General features: G+C 44.2%; 1 protein-coding gene across 10 annotated transcripts in view; it reads left to right on the top strand.

Moving 5' to 3' along the window:
- Positions 1-21,069, top strand: part of FLT3LG (fms related receptor tyrosine kinase 3 ligand) — a 711,034-nt gene that overhangs the window by 460,256 nt on the left and 229,709 nt on the right. For all 10 annotated transcript variants that reach the window (XR_012236338.1, XR_012236339.1, XM_073602344.1 and 7 more), the window contains one exon: positions 6,833-6,976. Coding sequence is in view for 8 of the 10 variants with exons in the window: in XM_073602344.1 (XP_073458445.1) it covers positions 6,833-6,976 (144 nt within the window). In the remaining 2 variants the exon portion in view is untranslated. The remainder of the gene's footprint in view (positions 1-6,832; positions 6,977-21,069) is intronic.

Raw genomic sequence — 21,069 nt, 5'->3', positions numbered from 1 at the left:
CTCCAGGCCTCTTATCAGTTTGGTTGCCCTTCTCTGCACTTTCTCCAGTTCCTCAATATCCTTTTTGAGAACTTTTGCCCAAAACTGAACTGCATATTCCAGATGAGGTCTTATTAATGATTTGTACAGGGTCAAAATAATATCTCTCTCTGCAGTCCACCCCTCTTTTAATACAAGAAAAGATTTTCCTTGCTTTGGAAACTGCAGCTTGGTATTGCATGCTATTATTAACCACTTGACGACCGCCGCACGACGATGTACGTCGGCAGAGTGGCACGGGCAGGCAAAAGGGCCTACATGTACGTCCTTGCCTGCCCGCGGGTGGGGGGTCCGATTGGACACCCCCCCCCCGGTGCCAGCGGCGGTCGGATTCAGGTCAGGGGTGATCAAAGGTGAGGGGGAGGCCACTCATTCGTGGCTCCCCCCTCGCGATCGCTCCTGGCCAGTGACAGACTTCCTCGGCTTCTGTAATGTAAACAGAAGCCGAGGAAGTGATGTCACCTCTCCTCGGCTCGGCAGTTTCCATTCCGGCGCCGAGGAGAGAAGACTGTAATGTGAGTGCACCAAACACACACACACAGTAGAACATGCCAGGCACACATTACACCCCCCTTTACCCCCCGATCACCCCCCCCCCCCCGTCACACTGACACCAAGCAGTTTTTGTTTTTTTTGATTACTGCATGGTGTCAGTTTGTGACAGTTAGTGTGTTAGGGCAGTTAGGGTTAGCACCCTTTAGGTCTAGGGTACCCCCCTAACCCCCCCAATAAAGTTTTAACCCCTTGATCACCCCCTGTCGCCAGTGTCACTAAGCGATCATTTTTCTGATCGCTGTATTAGTGTCACTGGTGACGCTAGTTAGGGACGTAAATATTTAGGTTCGCCGTCAGCGTTTTATAGCGACAGGGACCCCCATATACTATCTAATAAATGTTTTAACCCCTTGATTGCCCCCTAGTTAACCCTTTCACCACTGATCACCGTATAACCGTTACGGGTGACGCTGGTTAGTTTGTTTATTTTTTATAGTGTCAGGGCACCCGCCGTTTATTACCGAATAAAGGTTTAGCCCCTTGATCGCCCGGCGGTGATATGCGTCGCCCCAGGCAGCGTCAGATTAGCGCCAGTACCGCTAACAACCACGCACGCAGCATACGCCTCCCTTAGTGGTATAGTATCTGTACGGATCAATATCTGATCCGATCAGATCTATACTAGCGTCCCCAACAGTTTAGGGTCCCCAGAAACGCAGCGTTAGCGGGATCAGCCCAGATACCTGCTAGCACCTGCGTTTTGCCCCTCCGCCCGGCCCAGCCCAGCCCACCCAAGTGCAGTATTGATCGATCACTGTCACTTACAAAACACTAAACGCATAACTGCAGCGTTCGCAGAGTCAGGCCTGATCCCTGCGATCGCTAACAGTTTTTTTGGTAGCATTTTGGTGAACTGGCAAGCACCAGCCCCAGGCAGCGTCAGGTTAGCGCCAGTACCGCTAACACCCACGCACGCACCGTACACCTCCCTTACTGGTATAGTATCTAATCGGATCAATATCTGATCCGATCAGATCTATATTAGTGTCCCCAGCAGTTTAGGGTTCCCAAAAACGCAGTGTTAGCGGGATCAGCCCAGATACCTGCTAGCACCTGCGTTTTGCCCCTCCGCCCGGCCCAGCCCACCCAAGTGCAGAATCGATCAATCACTGTCACTTACAAAACACTAAACGCATAGCTGCAGCATTCGCAGAGTCAGGCCTGAACCCTGCGATCGCTAACAGTTTTTTTGGTAGCGTTTTGGTGAACTGGCAAGCACCAGCGGCCTAGTACACCCCGGTCGTAGTCAAACCAGCACTGCAGGAACACTTGGTGACGTGGCGAGTTCCATAAGTGCAGTTCAAGCTGGTGAGGTGGCAAGCACAAGTAGTGTCCCGCTGCCACCAAGAAGAAGACAAACAGGCCCGTCGTGCCCATCATGTCCTTTCTGCTGCATTCGCCAATCCTAATTGGGAACCCACCACTTCTGCAGCACTCATAATTCCCCCATTCACATCCCCAACCAAATGCAGTCGGCTGCATGAGAGGCATTTTCTTTATGTCCTCCCGAGTACCCCTACCCAACGAACCCCCCCAAAAAAGATGTTGTGTCTGCAGCAAGCGCGGATGTAGGCGTGACACCTGCTATTATTGTCCCTCCTGTCCTGACAATCCTGGTCTTTGCATTGGTGAATGTTTTGAACGCTACCATACACTAGTTGAGTATTAGCGTAGGGTACAGCATTGCACAGAGTAGGCACACTTTCACAGGGTCTCCCAAGATGCCATCGCATTTTGAGAGACCCGAACCTGGAACCGGTTACAGTTATAAAAGTTAGTTACAAAAAAAAAGTGTAAAAAAAAAAAAAAAAAATATATATATATATATATATATATATATATATATATATATATATATATATATATATATATATATATATATATATATATATATATATATATATATATATATATAATAAAAAAAAATAGTTGTCGTTTTATTGTTCTCTCTCTCTCTATTCTCTCTCTATTGTTCTGCTCTTTTTTACTGTATTCTATTTTGCAATGTTTTATTGTTATTATGTTTTATCATGTTTGCTTTTCAGGTATGCAATTTTTTATACTTTACCGTTTACTGTGTTTTATTGTTAACCATTTTTTTGTCTTCAGGTACGCCATTCACGACTTTGAATGGTTATACCAGAATGATGCCTGCAGGTTTAGGTATCATCTTGGTATCATTCTTTTCAGCCAGCAGTCGCTTTTCATGTAAAAGCAATCCTAGCGGCTAATTAGCCTCTAGACTGCTTTTACAAGCAGTGGGAGGGAATGCCCCACCCCACCCCCCCACCGTCTTCCGTGTTTTTCTCTGGCTCTCCTGTCTCAACAGGGAACCTGAGAATGCAGCCGGTGATTCAGCCAGCTGACCATAGAGCTGATTAGAGACCAGAGTGGCTCCAAACATCTCTATGGCCTAAGAAACCGGAAGCTACGAGCATTTCATGACTTAGATTTTGCCGGATGTAAACAGCGCCATTGGGAAATTGGGAAAGCATTTTATCACACCGATCTTGGTGTGGTCAGATGCTTTGAGGGCAGAGGAGAGATCTAGGGTCTAATAGACCCCAATTTTTTCAAAAAAGAGTACCTGTCACTACCTATTGCTATCATAGGGGATATTTACATTCCCTGAGATAACAATAAAAATTAAAAAAAAAAAAAAATGAAGGAACAGTTTAAAAATAAGATAAAAAAGCAAAAAAAATAAAGAAAAAAAAAAAGCACCCCTGTCCCCCCCTGCTCTCGCGCAAAGGCGAACGCAAGCGTCGGTCTGGCGTCAAATGTAAACAGCAATTGCACCATGCATGTGAGGTGTCACCGTGAACGTCAGATCGAGGGCAGTAATTTTAGCAGTAGACCTCCTCTGTAAATCTAAAGTGGTAACCTGTAAAGGCTTATAAAGGCTTTTAAAAATGTATTTCGTTTGTCGCCACTGCACGTTTGTGCGCAGTTTTAAAGCATGTCATGTTTGGTATCCATGTACTCGGCCTAAGATCATCTTTTTTATTTCATCAAACATTTGGGCAATTTAGTGTGTTTTAGTGCATTAAAATTTAAAAAAGTGTGTTTTTTCCCCAAAAAATGCGTTTGAAAAATCGCTGCGCAAATACTGTGTGTAAAAAAAAAAAAAGAAGAAACTCTCGCCATTTTAATCTGTAGGGCATTTGCTTTAAAAAATATATAATGTTTGGGGGTTCAAAGTAGTTTTCTTGCAAAAAAAAAAATAATTTTTTCATGTAAACAAAAAGTGTCAGAAAGGGCTTTGTCTTCAAGTGGTTAGAAGAGTGGGTGATGTGTGACATAAGCTTCTAAATGTTGTGCATAAAATGCCAGGACAGTTCAAAACCCCCCCAAATGACCCCATTTTGGAAAGTAGACACCCCAAGCTATTTGCTGAGAGTCATGTCGAGTCCATGGAATATTTTATATTGTGACACAAGTTGCGGGAAAGAGACAATTTTTTTTTTTTTTTTGCACAAAGTTGTCACTAAATGATATATTGCTCAAACATGCCATGGGCATATGTGGAATTGCACCCCAAAATACATTTAGCTGCTTCTCCTGAGTATGGGGATACCACATGTGTGGGACTTTTTGGGAGCCTACCTGCGTACGGGGCCCCGAAAACCAATCACCGCCTTCAGGATTTCTAAGGGTGTAAATTTTTGATTTCACTCTTCACTGCCTATCACAGTTTAGGAGGCCATGGAATGCCCAGGTGGCACAAACCCCCCCCCCCCAAATGACCCCATTTTGGAAAGTAGACACCACAAGCTATTTTCTGAGAGGTACAGTGAGTATTTTGCAGACCTCACTTTTTGTCACAAAGTTTGGAAAATTGAAAAAAGAAAAAAAAATGTTTTTTCTTGTCTTTCTTCATTTTCAAAAACAAATGAGAGCTGCAAAATACTCACCATGCCTCTCAGCAAATAGCTTGGGGTGTCCACTTTCCAAAATGGGGTCATTTGGGGGGGGTTTTGTGCCACCTGGGCATTCCATGGCCTCCGAAACTGTGATAGGCAGTGAAGAGTAAAATCAAAAATTTACACCCTTAGAAATCCTGAAGGCAGTGATTGGTTTTCAGGGCCCCGTACGCAGCTAGGCTCCCAAAAAGTCCCACACATGTGGTATCCCCATACTCAGGAGAAGCAGCTTAATGTATTTTGGGGTGCAATTCCACATATGCCCATGGCCTGTGTGAGCAATATATCATTTAGTGACAACTTTGTGCAAAAAAAAAAAAAAAATTGTCACTTTCCCGCAACTTGTGTCAAAATATAAAATATTCCATGGACTCAACATGCCTCTCAGCAAATAGCTTGGGGTGTCTACTTTCCAAAATGGGGTCATTTGGGGGGGGGGGGGGGTTTGTGCCATCTGGGCATTTTATGGCCTTCAAAACTGTGATAGGTAGTGAGGAGTGAAATCAAAAATTTACGCCCTTAGAAATCCTGAAGGAGGTGATTGGTTTTCGGGGCCCAGTACGTGGCTAGGCTCTCAAAAGGTCCCACACATGTGGTATCCCCGTACTCAGGAGAAGCAGCTGAATGTATTTTGGGGTGCAATTCCACATAGGCCCATGGCCTGTGTGAGCAATATATCATTTAGTGACAACTTTTTGTAAATATTTTTTTTTTGTCATTATTCAATCACTTGGGCAAAAAAAATAAATATTCAATGGGTTCAACATGCCTCTCAGCAATTTCCTTGGGGTGTCTACTTTCCAAAATGGGGTCATTTGGGGGGGGGGGGGTGTTGTACTGCACTGCCATTTTAGCACCTCAAGAAATGACATAGGCAGTCATAAACTAAAAGCTGTGTAAATTCCAGAAAATGTACCCTAGTTTGTAGACGCTATAACTTTTGCGCAAACCAATAAATATACGCTTATTGACATTTTTTTTTACCAAAGACATGTGGCCGAATACATTTTGGCCTAAATGTATGACTAAAATTGAGTTTATTGGATTTTTTTTTATAACAAACAGTAGAAAATATCATTTTTTTCAAAATTTTTGGTCTTTTTCCGTTTATAGCGCAAAAAATAAAAATGGCAGAGGTGATCAAATACCATCAAAAGAAAGGTCTATTTGTGGGAAGAAAAGGACGCAAATTTCGTTTGGGTACAGCATTGCATGACTGCGCAATTAGCAGTTAAAGCGACGCAGTGCCAAATTGGAAAAAGTCCTCTGGTCCTTAGGCAGCATAATGGTCCGAAGTGGTTAAGCTTATGATCTACCAGAACACCCTGATACCTCTTCACCACTGATTGCTCCAGGTGTACTGAGTCTAGTATGTGTGTATGTTGTAGGATGTATGATCCTTTTTTGGCATCCTACCTTTCCTTCCCAGAGTTATCTTGAGAAGAGGCCGTGTTGTCTGTTTTAGATGTGAGCCTTGCTATGTGCTGTTTGCTGAAATATTGTAAAATACTTATCTGTTCTAGGTTTCTTTCACTTCTATTTCTGTCAGTATATTTCCAGCCTAAAATAAAAATAAAATAAAGCATTGAAATATTAAATGAAAAAGCATCTTTGGCTGCAATACTCAGAACACTACTGTCCTTCGTAAGGACTTCTTTTCCACTACAAGATGCTTTAAAGTGGTTGTAAACCCTCCCTAGTGACTTTTAACTATAGGTAAGCCTAGAATAAGGCTTACCTATAGGTAGCGGAAATATCTCCTAAACGTGCGCCGTTTAGGAGATATTTTACTTGTAGTGTGACGATGATGTAATCGGCCCATGCCCTGTGAAGAAACGGACCTCCGTGCCGTTTCTTCTCCAGCGTATGCCGTTACTGAGGGCTCACTGCACGCATGCCACGGAGCCGGAGGGCCCCGGAAGAAAGTGGGGCGAAGATGGACGCAGCCTGCACAGGGGACAGCAATGGATTAGTTTGCAGGTAAGTGTCACATAATTGGCTAGTATGTGATGCATACTAGCCCATTATGCTTTTAATTTGCAGGCTTTGCAGGGAGCAAAAGAGGAAGTAAAACCTATCAAGGTTTACTTCCTTTTTAAATCTCATAATAAGAAAGTACTAGTGTGCAAAATGCATCAAAGCTATGCAATTCTACACTTCTAATAATGTTCTTGGAATGTTTTCCACTAGTCCTTTAATGGGGCGTTGGAGCGTAAATACATTGGGTCTCCTATGTGACAGTATATTGAGTTGTTTATACAGAATGTTTGCATTAAGAATATAGAACAAACAAATTGTTCTTTTTTGTTCCATAGGACAAGCACTGTTTAGTGCTCTGGCAGATCTATGATACTTATACCATGCTGAAGAATTTAACAGAAAAAGCCCAAATTGACCTTAAGGAACGTATAACAAATCTTCTAAGAGAACTTCAATTCTTAGAAGCATGCACATTTTCGGTACGTATGTGTTCTCTGCATACTAGAGCAGTGGTCTCCATATCTAAATGGGGCTTTAATCATATTTGAACTTGTTGGTAAATCTGATTTTCAATTGTGCATTAATGCAAAACAGGGCTGTTTGTGCTATATAATAGTAAGAACCCAACTATATTCCCCTACACAACCTAAAAAAAGTTTTTTTGCATGTGCAACTATTTGGCATTTATTTCTTCTATTGTGTTTGGGTTGATAGCTCTTTAGAATGTATCCCTAATATGTTTTTTCTCTTTAGTAGTAGAGTAAAAAAGAATTTGCGGGGTTTTAAAACTTAAAACAGAGTACAAAGAAAGAGTGAGAAACATTAGTACAAAAAGACAGGTTATACAAACGATTGCTGAATAACAAACCCAAACTTATACAAGCAAGATTAGTATGGTCCATTGAAATATCTAAGACGTGGAGCTGGGTGGAGTATAAAATCGGATATAGTCATCTGGGAGACCTAGCTCAGACCTAGTAGGCCTCCATATCAGGATGTTATATGACAGGCAAAAGAAGACAAACAAAAAATGATTCCCCATCTCCTAGCAATCATCGCAAATCTTGAGAAAAACAAGTGACAATGAAAGTAGATTGTGTCTATGTAGCACAGGGGGTAGGCCTCCTTTTAATACCTAGAGTCAGCCCAGCTGGGGATTTGTTGTTGCCTGGTGGAAGAACTGAGCAATGTTGCACTAGGTTGTCGGGGCCTTTGAGGGCGCGCCCTATTCTGGGGGGGGGGGGGGCCTGGGACACGGGTGCAACAAGGATCCCTTCAGGAATGCATGAATTATCTGAACAGGAGGCACAGAGAGGAGTCAGAGAGGACAGCAGGAGCTAGTACTGCTGAGCAAGTCTTCAGGAGGGAACCACTGATGTGTGCGCAGCCAGGAGGGCTGGCGAGTGCCATGTGCTATCGGGAGTACTGGAGAGGCATGCCAGAGAGGACTGAGAGGCAACAGTCAGAGCTGGGTGTGGAGCCAGTGAGGATTGCAATGTCACAGGCAGTGAAGTTGGGCAGCTGCAGCCAGGAGGGCTGGCAGGGCCTGAAGAGGGATTGCTGGGAGCAGTAGTCCATCACAGGACAGCTAGCACTAAAGACTTTCTATTTTATTTTTGCTACACTAAAGGGGGCCCGTGGTCCCTGCCTACAAATGGTGATTTTTAGGGCCTGACTGAGTCAGTGTTGGGCCCAACCACATTCTAGATGTGCCTGCAGTCAAGTGTTGTGCAGGAGGAAGAGAGAGTGTTAGTCTGCAAGCAAGTGTTGTGCGGGAGGATTTTGGAGAAGTGTTAGGTACAAAGAGTGTACATAGTTCTGTCCCAAATTGACTGTTCTATAATTCCACTGGGCATCCCATATGTAGTAAAGTCTCCAGTCTCCAGAGATAGCTGACATTCATCTGTATGTAGTGGGTTATGAGGCATAGTGGGTGCAAGGTGAATAAAGTTATTGGGCGCCAGACACTTCCTGAATGCAAAAGAGATATTTATTTCACTTACAAACTTTTTGGGGGAAAGAGGGTAAGGGCAAATTCAATTATCAGACTCTGAGACTTCAATAGGAGGACAGTCGTGCAGGGAAAGGCCTCCCAGCAAGAAGCCACATCTGCACATGCAGGAATGCTGTCTCCTATGACAACAGTCTTTAACCGTTCCTAACACAAAGCGTAACAGCTCTTTAAATTTCACTACAACTTCTCCTTGTAGTTCTGCAGCCCACTGAGCTCCCGGTCTCTCACTAGACCCTGTGATTCACTGCCACTGAATCCCTTGAGCTCCTCCAATCTTCACAGTGGTATCTTCCTCAAGCGTCACCCCCGCCTCTCTGCTAGGTCCCTAGCTTGGCACTTCCGATACTTGTCAAGCTTCACCCCACTGGCCTGCACAGTCCAAAACTTCACACACAAGGCTGCTCTGCAAGCGTCACCTCCGCTGGCGGGGTTCCTGACTTGATTACCGCCTGAAGTTTCCCGATTTTCCACCATGCCCGTTTGGTAAGAATACTGCTCCGGTACTTGCTTACTCATTGTGGTCCCTGGTAATAAGGTGGTTAGTTGCGACAGCTTCCCCTCTACCTCCGACCACTAACAGGTTCTCCGGCTGACAGAACCGTTGATTCTGGTTGGACTGCAAGCCGCAATCCCAACCCTGCACTGCTCTCTTGCTTCTGGATAGGCTCTCAGACAGCCTAGCAGCCAGATGCCCTTGGGATAGGTCCAACCTCTGGCAGCCCGGGGAAACATGACACATGTCCACCCAGACAACCGTCCAGGTGGCACAGAACATAGATCACCTGACTTCACCAGAATATATAGGCTCTCCCAGCAGGCCAAGGGATTTAGGAAAACCCCTGCCCATTGGCTGAGATACCCCATATACCCATAACCTGACCTTGAGTTGCTCTTCTCATATCTAGTACCACCAAGTACCCAGCCACCTAGTGGTAGAAGAGAAAATTGCAATAAGGACAAACTTAGGAAGAAATCAATAGATCTCTAACAATCAACCCGGATAACTACTCCTGGCAAGTAAACTTGTGAGGAGCATCCCTGCCTAAACTCCAGGGTGCTACACATATATTCCCATCCCTATCCAAGTTCAAATCCCTCAATAAGAATACAAAAACAAGCATATGAACTGTTCATTGACTCAAGTTGATTGGGAAGTGAATGCCGGGCTGGGCAGGGTGACAGGTGGACCACAACAGTATAGGGCCATAATCTTCTGGAGAAGGTTTCAGAGTCTCTTCTAGGAAGGTGTCAGGGCTGCACTCAGCCCTTTCTTCTCTGAGCTGGTTGCTCAGCTGTTGGCTAATTGCCAGCTCCTATCTCTCCACAGTGACTCACCTGTTGATGATATCCTGCTCGTCAGTCCTGCTTACTTAAGCCATCCAGCCCAGATGATCTCTGCCTTCGCCTTGGTCACATCTCTAGAGACGCTCTCCTGTGTTCCTGTTAAAGACTTGCTTGGCTGCCATTCCTTTTGGCTCCAGATCCTGCTTGCTGTTCTATTACACTGATCTCTTGCTCCCTGATGTTTTCGCTTGTCTGACTATCCGTTCTGGTTCCTGAACTCTGGCTATGTTTTGACTATGTTTACTCTGTTTACCTTTTTTTATTATTATTAAACAAGTGTAATTTAACTGTACTTCTGTCTCGGTCTGATTCATGGTTTCTGACAGTAGGTGAAGGCCATGAATTCAGAAGATGCAGTTAATCCACTTGTTGGTAATATTTTTTCCATATTGGATGACCAGGATCACCGCATGGATCAGTTTGCCATGGCATTACAGATGCTCCTGAGTCGCACGGCTGACCTGGAATCTCCCACTGTGGCCGCTCCGGTAGAACCTATGTTGCAGGCCGACCCTGCTGTTGTCCCAGTCTCTGTGCAGGCACCCGCCTCGAGTATCACCTCTATAAGAGGTCTGTCTGGTTTTGCTCCGCTTCCCCAGCGATTTTGGGGCAATCCACTTCAATGCAGAGGGTTTCTCAACCAGGTTGAGATATACTTTGAGATGCTGCCCCAGGCTTTTCCCATGGACAGAAGCAAAGTAGGTTTCATGTTATCTTTGCTTTCTGAGAGAGCCTTAGCCTGGGCAAACCCTCTATGGGAGACGCAAAAACCCGTTGTCTTGAGTTACTCAGACTTTGTGGCTTCCTTCACATGGGCCATTCACACAAGCGGGATTCCAGGTATGCTTACGGCCACAGAATCACATACAAGGATGTGTTTTTCATTTCCCTGGGTTCCTCCTGTTGAATTTTGGCCTCTATGACGGAGAGTTCCGGGTGATCCTCCCCCCATGCTGAGACCGATGGTGGTGTCCCCGCAGATTGGATTGTGAATATAAGCTTTGATTAAGCTTACCTCTGGTAAGCGTACATCTTTATAGGTGGTGGATCCTTCTCACGAGATGTTTTTGTCTATTTGATGCTTCAATCACTACTGGTGGAATTATCTACATTAAGGACTGTTTTTATTTGAAGTCACTATCAGTCACGGACTTATTCTTTTTTATCACCTCTTATAATTTATTTGCTTTAAAGTTTTTTTAATACAGTCACAATATTCTGTAACTATCTAATTAATCACAATCATGTTGTGTTGATATTTGGGTTTAGTATATATTATGTTGTTTTGATTTTAACACAATATTTGAGATATTCTGGTTGATGGGAATTTTATTCACTTTAGTTTTCTAGCGCGGTTCTGTTAATTGTTTCCTTTAAAAGGGTATTTGACATTCCTGCATGTTCAATTTCTGCTGCCAAAAGCCTCATGTCCATCAAACAGGGTACGATAACTGTTGCCAATTACACCATTGACTTCCGTACCCTGGCAGCAGAGGTTGCATGGAACAATGAGGCCCTCGTGGCTGCTTTTGTCTCACGATCTCTCGGATAACATCAAAGAAGAGATAGCAGCCCGAGACATACCCACTGAGCTGGAGAGGTTGATCTCGTTTGCCATGCTTATTGACTCCAGACTCCGAGAGAGACCTTCCTTTAAGGAGTTTTGCGGAAGCCTCCTATACCTTTTTGCTCTGAGCTTTGCAGTCCAACCCTTGCCTCCCTCACCTCCCATGCCTCGTGGTACCGAGTCTGTAGGTGAAGGTGAACTCATGCACTTGGGCTTCACACGTCTCCCTGCAGATGAGAGAGCCCTTAGGAGGAGAAAGAGATTGTGCCTTTATTGTGGCCAGGCAGGTCACTTTTTGAGGTCTTGTCCTACCCGTCCAGGGAACACCTGAACCTTGAGGTCCTGTCAAGGACAGACCTTAGGTGGCATTGTTTCGTCCCCAGTTATCCAGAAGGATAAGCCCCTGGTTCTGGTTACCCTTTCTTGGGCTGAGTCGACCATCGAGATACAGGCTCCATGGAGCCGGAGCATACACACGGTCGGACTTTCAGCCAACAAGCTTACATCCAACATTTCCCGTCAGTAAGGCCAACCGTGTGTACGCGGCATAATACTTCACGACACCTTCCAGTGGGCCTCCTACAACCTATACCCAATGGAGAAAGTCCCTGGATCCACCTGTCTATGGATTTCATTGTGGAGTTACCCAACACCCAGGGCAACACAGTTATCCTTATGGCGGTTGACCGGTACTCGAAAATGTCTCATTCTATTCCACTTAAGAAGTGACTTCCATTTTTGCTCTGGACATCTTTCGCTTACATGGGCTACCCAAGGTGATCGTCTCGCACAGGGGTAGTCAGTTTGTGTCCCAGTTCTGGTGATTCTTTTGTGCACAGTTGGGAATTCAGCTTGCGTTCTCTTCTGCGTATCACCCGCAGTCTAATGGGGCCACAGAACGAGACAAACAGTCCTTGGAGCACTTCCTACGTTGCTATATTTCATACATCATAACAACTGGTCAGACCTCTTACCATGGGTGGAGTTTGCTCACAATAGTATAATAATATATATACTATATAGTAGTTGATACTATGTAGTAGAATATTGATTCTGCTTCCCGATTGTCCCCGTTTATAGCAAACTATGGTTTCCAAACTTCCATGTTGCCTGACTCATTTGTTCTGCAGAGTATTCCTGCGTTAGAGGAGCATCTCCGTTCCACTTGGGCACAAGTCCAGGAGGCTTTGCAACATGCTAATGATAGATACAGACTCCATTCTGACCGCAGACGCCTGCCGGCGCCTTCCTACCAGGCTGGGGAGAGAATCTGACTGTCATCTCGCAACCTCCGACTTCGTGTTCCATCTCTGAAGTTCGCACCTCGGTTTATTGGGCCTTTCCGTATTCTCTGCAGGATTAAACCAGTGGCTTACGCGTTAGACCTTCCTTCTGATATGCATATCTCAAATGTATTTCATGTCTCCTTATTAAAACCTTTAGTCTGCAACCGCTTTACCACCTCGGTGCCACGTCCTCACCCTGTACAGGTTGAGAACCATGAGGAGTATGAAGTACAGTCCATTATTGACTCCTGTAGGTTCCATGGGAGCATACAGTACCTGGTGCATTGGAGAGGGTACGGTCCGGAGGAACACTCTTGGGTCTCATCCTTGGGCGTACATGTCCCTGTCCTCCTCTGTGATTTCCATAGACATTTTCCACTCAAGCCTGGTGGTCCTCCAAGAGGGAGGGGTCATTGAGGAGGGGGTACTTTCAGGGCTGGGCTCAGCCATTCCTTCTATGAGCTGCCCGCTCAGCTGCCGGCTAAATTCCAGCTCCTATCTCTCCACAGTGACTCACCTGTTGATGATATCCTGCTTGTCAGTCCTGCTTACTTAAGCCATCCAGCCCAGATGATCTCTGCCTTCGCCTTGGTCACATCTCTAGAGACGCTCTCCTGTGTTCCTGTTAAAGACTTGCTTAGCTGACATTCCTTCTGACTCCAGATCCTGCTTGCTGTTCTACTACACTGATCTCTGGCTCCCTAATGTTTTGGCTTGTCTGACTATCCGTTCCAGTTCCCGAACTCTGGCTATGTTTTGACTATGTTTACTTTGTTTACCTTTTTTTATTATTATTAAACAAGTGTGATTAAACTGTACTTCTGTCTCGGTCTGATTCATGGTTTCTGACAAAGTCCTTGTTGGCATCAGTAGAGAGAAGACAGGATAGGATGGAGTGCTTTTGAGCATGTTCAAGTAGAGTGAGGGGCTTCAAACTATTATCCTGATTAACATTTGAGAGAGAATTTCTGAGAAATCTTTGTAGAAACATAGGGTGAATCCGTCCGTACCTGGACTCTTACCAGGGACCAGTAATGCTATAGCGGCTTGCAGTTCCTCAGCTGAGAATTTGGTTTCTAAGTCCTCTACTACATTCGCTAGTAAAATGGGTAAAGAAGTTTCCAGAATATATTCATGTACTGTACCTTGAGGTGGAATGCCTCAAATATCATATTTGAGTATTGAGTAGGAATATTGTAGAGTTTCAAATAAAAAGCATAGAATGCTTTAGAGATTTCTTTAGTGCGTGTAAGTTCCCCAGAGGGCTTCCAAACAGTTGGTATAGAAGTTGAGGGAAGTTGTTGGCGTAAGGCTTCTATAAGAAGGCAGCCTGGTTTATTACCATGCTGATAGAACAAATCGTGGGCTTTGTCCTGAAGATAAAGGGTATGTTTGTAGCTTGGTGCATCTGTCTGAGAGAGCAATCAGGTTATTTGAGGTAGGATTCTGCTTGTAAGTTGTTTCTAGAGATTAGATTTCTTTCAAGAGAGAAGATAAAATATTATAGAGGACTTGTCTGCTTTCAATCTAGCACCATGTTTGATGAAGAGACTGCATAAGACACATTTTAAAGCTTCCCATTGCAGAGGAAGAGGGGTTGTGTCGGCTGTATGAGTCACTCTAAAGTCAGAAATTGCTTAATGAGTTTCAGATGCACAGACCGAGTCTTTAAGGAGATTATCATTTAATCTCCAAGACCAGTGCAATGTTGGGTGTTTCAGGAGGGTTAGCTCTTAAAAGACTAGAGCGTGATCAGACCAGAGTAAATTCCCAACAGAGGATCTGGGGACCATAGCCAGAGTGAGTTGGCTTAGTAGGAAAAAGTCTAGTCTATGATACAGTGTGTTATGCAGTGTAGGACCCTCCAGATGTCCAGACGTTTTTCAGTTGAGTAGTGGCATGGGGAGGGCGGGAAGCGATGGTGTGCAGACCCTGATTGAGAAAAAAGTTAGTCACCCCCCCATAAGGATTAACCCTTCAGACTGTTTCAGGATGTCCGAGAGCAATTGGATACCAGTCCTGGTTTGGTCCTGGTTCTGCAGGTATATAATATTAATAGTATATACTTTTCCTTAAATGGAGAGTTTAGGAGCAGAGATTGACCATCCCGACAAGTGTAAAAAAGAGAGAGAGGAGCGCCACTAAGTAAAATCATTTATTCACCAATATAAAAACAAAGTATCAACTTACATTTAGGAGCGGTATATAGAACAGTCAGATGTGATTCCTGATAGAAGAGGGGGAAGGGAACAATCAGTGATTCCCCGGGGATGCCTCCAAACACGACGCAGTCTGGCGGGGAGGCCAGGACAGTACACAGCCTGTCTCTGAGGGAGGACGGAGTGGCAGCCCAGGAAGCCGCTGGCAATGTTGTCAATGAGGAGAAAAAACACAACGCGTTTCTGAGCCTGCGCAGGGTCTGTACGGCACATGCGCGCTCCTTTATCAAGTGTAGAGTAGAGAAAACAGTGAAGAGCTATTTATAGCAGATCAAAGGTAATTGGTGGACGTTCACAGCTGATTGTATCACAGCTGATTGTATCAATGCAGGTAATGGGTGGACGTTCACGTTCACAGCTGATTGTATCAATGCCGGAGTGTCAATAAATGAACCACGGACAATAGCAATATTATATAACAGGGCCAGAGGCCAGAGTCCGTGGTTCATTTATTGACACTCCGGCATTGATACAATCAGCTGTGAACGTCCACCCATTACCTGCATTGATACAATCAGCTGTGAACGTCCACCCATTACCTTTGATCTGCTATAAATAGCTCTTCACTGTTTTCCTTACTCTACACTTGGTAATGGGTGGACGTTCACAGCTGATTGTATCAATGCCGGAGTGTCAATAAATGAACCACGGACTCTGGCCTCTGGCCCTGTTATATAATATTGCTATTGTCCGTGGTTCATTTATTGACACTCCGGCATTGATACAATCAGCTGTGAACGTGAACGTCCACCCATTACCTGCATTGATACAATCAGCTGTGATACAATCAGCTGTGAACGTCCACCAATTACCTTTGATCTGCTATAAATAGCTCTTCACTGTTTTCTCTACTCTACACTTGATAAAGGAGCGCGCATGTGCCGTACAGACCCTGCGCAGGCTCAGAAACGCGTTGTGTTTTTTCTCCTCATTGACAACATTGCCAGCGGCTTCCTGGGCTGCCACTCCATCCTCCCGCAGAGACAGGCTGTGTACCGTCCTGGCCTCCCCGCCAGACTGCGTCGCGTTTGGAGGCATCCCCGGGGAATCACTGACTGTTCCCTTCCCCCTCTTCTATCAGGAATCACATCTGTCTGTTCTATATACCGCTCCTAAATGTAAGTTGATACTTTGTTTTTATATTGGTGAATAAATGATTTTACTTAGTGGCGCTCCTCTCTCTCTTTTTTACCTGGATGGATCTGAGTTTGACTTCTCTCAACAAGAAGAGCTGCCTTCCGTGAATCTGGCCACACAAATTCCTACAAGTTTTATTCCGGTGTTTTGTTTTACCTATGACTTATCCTCCAGGGATCCTTTCCTGCTTTATAGACTGTTTCCTGGCTCCTGTCCAAGACTTCCAACACCGTCCTGATTACACCGTGATTGATCCAGCTTTTAGACTTTATAATTTCATTAACTTTTATAGTCATTTGCCTTATAGCCTCTGAGCGCCAGTTTATTTGTTTTTATCCCGACAAGTGTAGGTATCTAGTATTTGGTGAGGAAGAGATTTGTGGATCGCATTAGAGACACCCCAGGATTTAGATGACAGGAATGAGCCATAGTGACATAATGGGTAATATTTATTGCATATGGTGGGTATGTGATCCTTTGTTTGTGAAGAGAATACAGGATTTGAGACCGTTTGGATGGAGAGTTCAAATCTCTGACATTGAAACAGCAGCTCTTGAGTGGACCCTCGGATAGTAGATGCTTCTACAGATCCGGATTCAAGAGTCGGGGGGGGGGGGGGGGCTAGAGAATGGAGGGGATAAGGTGAACAAATATTAGGTAAGTAAGGGGTAGCAGGACACTCTAAAACAAGAGAGGAACATACTGTAGAGGCCTGCAACGCAACGAGAAGCACTTAACTAGAAGAGTTGCTTGCTTACTGCACCAGGCATAACTATGAATTTATTTAAATAAAAAACTGCTCAGATCCCTGACCAGTACCTTGAAACAAATAATGTAAGTAAGTGGGGGAGCCACTATCTCCAGTGTTGTAAACAATCAGCAGAGAAGGAGACAAGGTGAAGGATGTCAAGCCTCCCATATCAGCTGCAAAAACAGATCAAACAATACGGATTATTATGCCAAAAGGCATATAAAGAGAAATTATATGAAAAGGGAAAGCAGATCCTGCCCTATAATAAGATTTGTAGCCTTAGCAAAATAACATTCAGAAACAGGATGTGGTCGTTTATATGAGCATTATCTGATTGCAGCAGCGTTCCGTAAGTGAGGAGAACGTTGAGCGGGTCTGCTGCATTCTCTGGAAGGTTAGGGCGGCAGGCCAAAACTAGCTGGAGGCCATTGTGACAGCTCAATTTCAGGAAGCTGTAGGCTCTCTAGGAAAACTAGAAGATGGTTGATGTCATGAAACACTACCATTTGCCTATTGTCACGCACTGACAGACCTGAAATGTGAACCCTCATTTAAAGGAAATGTCTCTGTCTCTGAGAGTGTCCAAGAGGGACTTAACTGCTTTATGTAGGACTATTGTGTATCTGGAAAGGTCAGGCAACATGACAAACTGGACACCATCAAAGTCAACAATCCGTTGCTGGTGGGAGGCCTATATGATCTTTTCCTTAATGTGGAAGTAATGCACGCTACAAATAACATGGAGCGCCTTGGCAGGATCAGGGTTTTTAGGCCCAAGGGATCTATGTGCGCAGTCCAGGAGAAGATCACCAGTTGGTGGGCATTGCAAAAAGGTGTTAAAAATGCCCCGCAGAGTAGGCATGAAATCCTTGGGACCAGGGCTTCAGGCAGACCCCTAACTCTATTCCTAATTTATAAATCATCTAGAGTATTAATAACGTAGTTTAAACAGTGAACTTGCTCAAGGTGCATAGCCTGAACAGTGACTGTAAGAGCTTGTGTTCAAGGACAGAGGTTCTTGTTTCCAGAGTGTCCATCCTGTACTGAGTGTGTTGCAGGGATGTTTTTAGTGAGTGCATCTCTGATTTGTAAGAGGTTTCCAGCCTGTGCACATACCTGTCCATGTCCTCTCTGGTAGGCAAAGAGTGGATATATGATTACATGTCCTAGGCTCCATCCACCAATGCATAAGTTGCAGCCATGGCAGGTTTGAAGATGGCGGGGAGCTGTAGTTGGAATGTTTTACCACTCGGAGCCGCTGGAGCTGGGGCCGGGTCTGTCATATTGTATGCCTTGGGCAGGAGTGGGGGTTGTTAACAAAAGTCCTTGAGACTGGTGGACTGAGCTCATGCAGCACTCCTAATTGCAACCAAGTCTTCCCCCTTTTTTCCCCACTGTGGCAGAGGGGTTTTAGGGGGCATTGCAGCAGATTGGGCTGTGAGAGTGAGTGTCTGGGATCGGAGCATCGATTGGAAGCGTCCCCAGCCAGCCACATGCAAACCATGCCCCCTAGTACTAAAAAAATTGAAATAAAATGTGTAGTTCTTGTTTACCAGGTACAAACCAAGTTTTATATTTATTACCTTGTAGACAGGAGGTAACAAGCTTCATTGTTTAGCTCTGTTGTAAAATAGACCTGAAGAGCAGAAATATAAGTCTACACAGACTGCAGATTGAATCCTATGTTCATGCTTGAATGAAACAGTATATCCTAACTATACAGTACAAGATACAGACAACATATTCATACACCATGGGTTATAGGCTCATACTGTTAGGTGATTCATGGGTTGTTGACTTGTACCTCAAGTGGACACTGGCAAGCTTTTGAGGACAAGCCCCCCTGGTGCTCCTCTCCTATAACCCTTCCCCACTCTGTGAGTTCTCTGAATGTGATGGACCTCTTCTCCTTCACGGAGAGATCAGCTTCACTAGTTTATTATTTTTCTTTATTATTTCTCCTTATTATTTTTCCTTATTATCTTATATTCTGATTCTACCCCTTCTTTAACCCCCACTGTCTTCTAAAGCCGAAATAGAAGCAGCATATCTAGATTGGTCTAACCTTGTTAAAACCTTGGTAGCTGTACCAAGACTCCGGATGTGGAGACTGCCAGTAATGTTACATAGTAGGCGAGGTTGAAAAAGACACAAGTCCAACCTATGTGTGTGATTTTATGTCAGTATTACATTGTATATCCCTGTATGTTGTGGTCATTCAGGTGCTTATCTAATAGTTTTTTGGAATTATCGATGCTCCCCACTAAAACTCTGCCTGTGGAAGGGAATTCCACATCCTAACCGCTCTTACAGTAAAGAACCCTCTACACAGTTTAAGGTTAAACCTCTTTTCTTCTAATTTCAGTGAATGGCCGCATGTCTTATTAAATTCCCTTTCACTGAAAAGTTTTATCCCTATTGAGGGGTCACCAGTACGGTATTTGTACATTGAAACCATATCCCCTCTCAAGCTTCTCCTCTCCAGAGAGAACAAGTTCAGTGCTCGTAACCTTTCCTCATAGCTAAGGTCCTCCAGACCCTTTATTAGTTTTGTTGCCCTTCTCTGGGACTCTCTCCAGTTCCAGCACATCCTTTCTGGGGACTGGTGCCCAGAACTGGACAGCATACTCCAGGTGCGGCCGGACCAGAGTCTTGTAGAGTGGCAGAATTATCGTTTTATCTCTGGAGTTAATCCCATTTTTAATGCATGCCATTGTTCTGTTTGCTTTGCTTGCAGAAGCTTGGCATTGCATGCCATTGCTGAGCCTGTCATCTACTAGGACCCCCAGGTCCTTTTCCATCCTAGATTCCCTCAGAGGTTCTCCCCCCAGTAAGTTGCATCAGGCACTGGATTCTGCCTGGGGTTTTTACCTTGGTACTTGTTCCATTGTGAAAAAAAGGAATAAGTGGGAAGCGCTAGAGTGACGTGGTAGTCCTAATAATTTAAATACAATATATTTAGAATAATGATTTGATATAATGAAAAACGCTGCACACCAGCCTACCTAATTAGACCCAAAACATCAATACTATGCAATAAATGTTGTGCCTATAATGATAACCAGTGTTTACACAGACAAAGTGCTACAATTCCCAAACAGCAATATGATCATATATATCCCATAATAAATCACATAGCATAACATGTGAATCACACATAAAACATACCGGTATATCAATAAAAGTCCATAAGTGAACTAGATCTTGTGTCTGGATCTTGTAATCAAACGGACAGTGGAACCCCTTCACCGCCTAGGGATATCACCCAAAAGTACTCATGAAATGGGTGTCAGCTTACCAGATGTAGTTGACCTGATTAATGAAAAAAAAAAGGTCAAATAGGCTTTAGCAAGATTATGCTTGCTGCAATAGAGAAATTTGTAGACCGGACTCCTGCCCTCACACCACAGGATCTCCTGAATGGGATATGAAACAAATGTAGAAGGAACCAAAATAGTGTAATCCCGTTTATTTAAGAAAAGGTTAAAAACAAACATAGCCAAATGGCTGCTTACATGAATGGTGCCATTGTCCGGCACTGAGGCTGGAAAGCGTAGCGTGTCAATGGATGTCCCGCGTAGGATACTGCTGACAGCAGCGTGCGTTCCACCTACAACAGTTGAACAGCCACGGGGACCGGATGTGATGTAATCGCGTGACCAAGTAGCGCCTCGACATACGTTTCGTTAAACACATCTTCCGGACGCTTCCGGTGAAGGGGTTCCACTGTCCGTTTGATTACAAGATCCAGACACAAGATCTATTTTACTTATGGACTTTTATTGATATATGTTTTATGTGTGATTCACATGTTATACTATATGATTTATTATGGGATATATAGGATCATATTGCTGTTTGGGAATTGTAGCACTTTGTCTGTGTAAACACTTGTTATCATCATAGGCACAATATTTATTGCATAGTATTGATGTTTTGGGTCTAATTAGGTAGGCTGGTGCGCAGCGTTTTTCACTATATCAAATCATTATTCTAAATATATTGTATTTTAATTATTAGGACTACCACGTTACTCTAGCACTTCCCACTTATTCCTTTTTTTCACATGTGCACTAGTGATTCATCACTCAATTTGAGTATAGCTGCTATTTTTCTTTTTCTATTTTTATATAGTTTGGTCTTTTCACATATTTTAGGCGCGGGATAAATTCATTTTTTACACTTGTTCCATTGTGTTGAATTAGCTGCAGGGTGCGATACAGGTCCAGGGACGTGGTCCATTGCTAGGGAATC

Source organism: Aquarana catesbeiana, linkage group LG10 (assembly GCF_042186555.1).
Source record: "Aquarana catesbeiana isolate 2022-GZ linkage group LG10, ASM4218655v1, whole genome shotgun sequence".
NCBI classification, from domain to species: domain Eukaryota; kingdom Metazoa; phylum Chordata; class Amphibia; order Anura; family Ranidae; genus Aquarana; species Aquarana catesbeiana.
Note: the sequence above shows the minus strand (reverse complement) of the source record. Positions and strands in the feature narration are given on the sequence as shown.